This window comes from Ursus americanus, chromosome 9 (assembly GCF_024610735.1).
Source record: "Ursus americanus isolate L20-20 chromosome 9, mUrsAme1.1.p, whole genome shotgun sequence".
NCBI classification, from domain to species: domain Eukaryota; kingdom Metazoa; phylum Chordata; class Mammalia; order Carnivora; family Ursidae; genus Ursus; species Ursus americanus.
Genome location: NC_142135.1, coordinates 80,270,781 through 80,274,799, shown reverse-complemented (window position 1 = coordinate 80,274,799; position 4,019 = coordinate 80,270,781). Strand labels below are relative to the sequence as shown.

Here is a 4,019-nt window from a genome sequence, read left to right as displayed (position 1 = left end):
TGCCTAAAAGATAATGTGTTAGATACTGAAAAGGAATCAGAGATGATTAACACTCAGTCTCTGTTCTCAGAGCTTGATAGTCGAGTAGGTAAATTAAGACATGTAAAGAAATATCCATGATACAAGGTGTAAAGGGTAAATTATTCAGTGCAGAAAACTACTACAGCTTTCAGAATGTCACTTCTCATTCATTCTAGCTTTACAAAATAATGTGTCCCTTGTTTAATTTTGATTCAGCAAATATGCTGGCACACCTAAGAAGGAGACTGTGCTGTGCTATGCATTGATAATATAGAAATGAAAAATACAACCTCTGCCTCATGAAGCTTACAGATTAAGAGATAGAAAAGCAACTTGTTCAGAGGGGAGTGGGGGTGAGGGAATGGGATAGGCTGGTGATGGGTAGTAAGGAGGGCACGTATTGCATGGTGCACTGGGTGTTCTATGCAACTAATGAATCATCGAACTTTACATCAGAAACCAGGGATTGGGGCGCCTGGGTGGCACAGCGGTTAAGCGTCTGCCTTCGGCTCAGGGCGTGATCCCAGCATTATGGGATCGAGCCCCACATCAGGCTCCTACGCTATGAGCCTGCTTCTTCCTCTCCCACTCCCCCTGCTTGTGTTCCCTCTCTCGCTGGCTGTCTCTATCTCTGTCGAATAAATAAATAAAAAATCTTTAAAAAAAAAAAAAAAAAAAGAAACCAGGGATGTACTGTATGGTGACTAACATAATAAAAAAACATTAAAATAAAAAAAGAGTCACACACTCTACCAACTGAGCCAGCCAGGCGCCCCCTGCCCCACAAGTGAGCTTTTAATAACATGAATCACATCCTGTCAAAAAAAAAAAAAGAAAAGCAACTTGTTATGATAAGGCATAGTAGAAATTTGCATATACATACATTGGATGCTAGGGCAAAACAATTACTACATGATGGAGGAGTCTAGCAATACTTCATGAAGGAGGCAACTAAACCAATAGTGTAAATTGCAAGTACAAGTTACCCAGGCCAATAATAATAATAATAATAATAATAATAATAATAATAATAATAATAATGTAAAAAGAAGGAAAAAGGGAAAGGAAGAAATTCGGAAGAGAGGGGCAAAAAGAGGAAGAGAGAAGGAAAGAAGGAAGAAGGAACAGACACCTCAGGTAGGGAGAACAGCATGTCATTTGGTGGAAGTGTCACTCTTCTTTTCTTATTGGGCCTAGAACTCAAAGGGGCACAGGAAAGACATGAGCTTAAATAAGTAGATAAAGATCAGATCCTGAAGGACCTTGTCTGTTATGCTCAGTTGTTAGGATTTGGTCTCATGGTGATGTCTCATTGCAGGACAGCTTACAGCCTAAATGAACGTGTCTGGCTCCGGATCTTCTTCTGAGTCAGTGAGGGAATTCATCCTTCTGGGTTTTTCCTGCAGCAGGGAGATTCAGGTTGTCCTGTTTATGTTCTTCTCAATTGTCTACTTCCTGACTCTCATGGGAAATGGAGCCATTATCAGTGCTGTAGTTTGGGACCAGCATCTCCACACGCCCATGTACATCCTGCTGGGGAATTTTGCATTCCTGGAGATCTGGTATGTCAATTCCACTGTTCCAAACATGCTGATCAACTTCCTCTCAGAGACCAAAGCCATCTCTTTCACTGGATGCTTCCTTCAATTATACTTTTTCTTTTCCATGGGTTCCACGGAGTGCTTCTTTCTCTCAGCAATGGCCTTTGATCGCTACTTTGCCATCTGTGATCCTCTGCATTATGCCACAATTATGACAGGACAACGTTGTTTCAACCTAGCGATTTCCTGTTGGGTGTGTGGCTTTCTCTGGTATCTGGTGCCTGTTATTCTCATCTCCCGACTGCCTTTCTGTGGTCCTAATGCAATTGATCATTTTGTATGTGACTCGGGCCCATTGCTGACCCTTTCATGTGCTCCTGCCCCTGTGTCCAAGCTCATCAGCTATACCCTAAGCTCCCTCATCATCCTCCTGAGCTTCTTTTTCATCCTCCTCTCCTATGTCCTGGTTCTACTTGCTGTGCTTCAGTTGCCCTCAGCATCTAGTCGGCATAAGGCCTTTTCAACGTGTGGATCCCATTTGTCTGTGGTGCTGCTATTCTACGGGACCATTATGGTGATGCATGTGAGCCCTGGATCCAGCCACTCTACCCTGATGCCAAAGATCATGACCTTGTTCTATGCAATGGTGACTCCACTCTTCAACCCTTTGATTTATAGTCTCAGGAATAAGGAAATGAAAAATGCTCTCTGGAAAGTTCTGGAAAAGTTTAAAATTTCTTTGAAAGTCTTTGGCAGTAGACCCAGCAGAAGTGTGGAATAATCTAGTTTAGTGTGAAATGGGTGAAATGGCCACCCTTTTACTTTCACTCATCTGACAAATAGTCTCTGAAATCCTCCTCTGTATTAGACACTTTGCTTAGTACTAGATTATGAAGATAATTCTGAAGATAATTCAGACACAGCCTCTTCCCTCAACTGGCAATCTAGTAGGGGAGGCAGGCAGGTAAGAAGATAATCACCATAAAATGCAATAAATATCTTATCAATATATGTACCAGTTGTCACAGAAACATGAAGAAAGAAACACCTGATTTTGCCTGGGGTTTTGTGGTGGAAGAAATTAGTGTTAGGGAAAACTTCAGTCAACGCAATACTAGACATGTGTGCTCTGCAGTGGGGAGAGGGAAAGCCTCGTATTTCTGTTCAACTTGTAGCGAGGTTTCTTTGTCAATCATCTTGTGATATCTTTGAACGTGTACGAGACTTTAAATCAGAAGATTTGGATAGGAATTCAAACCTTCCATTAATCAACCATATGAATTTGGCAAGTCATTTAATTTCAGCTCAAATTAGAATGGTAATTCCTACCCCAGAGAAAATTAGTGTGTGGTTTTAATGAGATAATGGTTATAAAAGTTGGTAAACAATCCCAGGCACGTAGAAAGCCAGCAATAAATGTTAGTTTAATATGAATATTGACGAATTCTGTGCTTTCATGTTCCTTATCATAATCAGAAGAATTCTCAGACTACCCCATGAAAGTCACTTCCCATTACTTTTGGCAAAGCCTCTTTACAACAGATCTCCTCAACTTTTCTTGAGATGTGGAGGACGTTGCTTTTCCTCCTTTACACTCAAAGTGCCCAGTGATTAGTTTTGCTTTGTTTTGGTTTAGTTTTGGTGTACACACACATAGTATTCTAGAGAATTAATCCTCAACCTGGGTTTTGTATATCCCTGGGAGTACATGAAGACTTTCTAAGAGGTACATAAACATAGACAGTTTAATTTCCACATCTTCAACTTACATATGTATGTTTTCCTAAATGTCCTGTGCCTAAGAACACATATGTTGTAGAAGCTTTATATTGTCTTATTTGACACATCTTTCACAATCGGTCCTCCCATTTTAAATATAAAGCTTGCCTTTTACCTATTCTGATCTTAATATTTTACATTGCTCAAGTATATATACTTCTAGTCAGGGCATTAAATGAATAATTTGAAATACCGATCTCTCTACTGAGGAAGTTAGTGAATTTAACTTTCAGAAATAAATCCTTTCATTACCAGGTGGTTTAGAATTTTTTCTAACACAATCAAAGGAGAAGGACTTATTTTGGGTTGTCCCAAAAGAAAAACTGAGGCAAAGACTTGGGTGTAGGTAGTTTATTGGGAAGTAGTTTCAGGAAGCAGAAATCAGGAATGAGAAGAAGCTACAGTAATCAGTGAGGAATTGACTCTACTAGAACCGCTGAGAATTGTCTGCCTGAATGGCATGAAGCTAAGGCATTTATCGACTAACTATGGCTGTACCTTAACTCCTTATGTTTCCAAAATACATTAGCTGGTATGCCAAGCCAGCAAGTGTGACCTCTGAAAAGGCCCTGGGAAGAAGGCAGAACAACACATGGGCATGGACTGAGGTGGACGGGATGCCATCAGCCTGAACCTGAGCTCCTGAGGGACTGCCTGCCATCTGTACAGCTAAAATCA

The 4,019-nt window shown here is 40.6% G+C and overlaps 1 protein-coding gene across 1 annotated transcript; it reads left to right on the top strand.

Moving 5' to 3' along the window:
* Positions 1–1,347: 1,347 nt before the first annotated feature.
* LOC123786821 (olfactory receptor 11H12-like) lies at positions 1,348–2,343 on the top strand. Its single transcript, XM_045789175.2, has one exon. The coding sequence runs from the start codon at positions 1,357–1,359 to the stop codon at positions 2,341–2,343; it is 987 nt and encodes a 328-aa protein (XP_045645131.2). The 5' UTR covers positions 1,348–1,356.
* Positions 2,344–4,019: the final 1,676 nt, after the last annotated feature.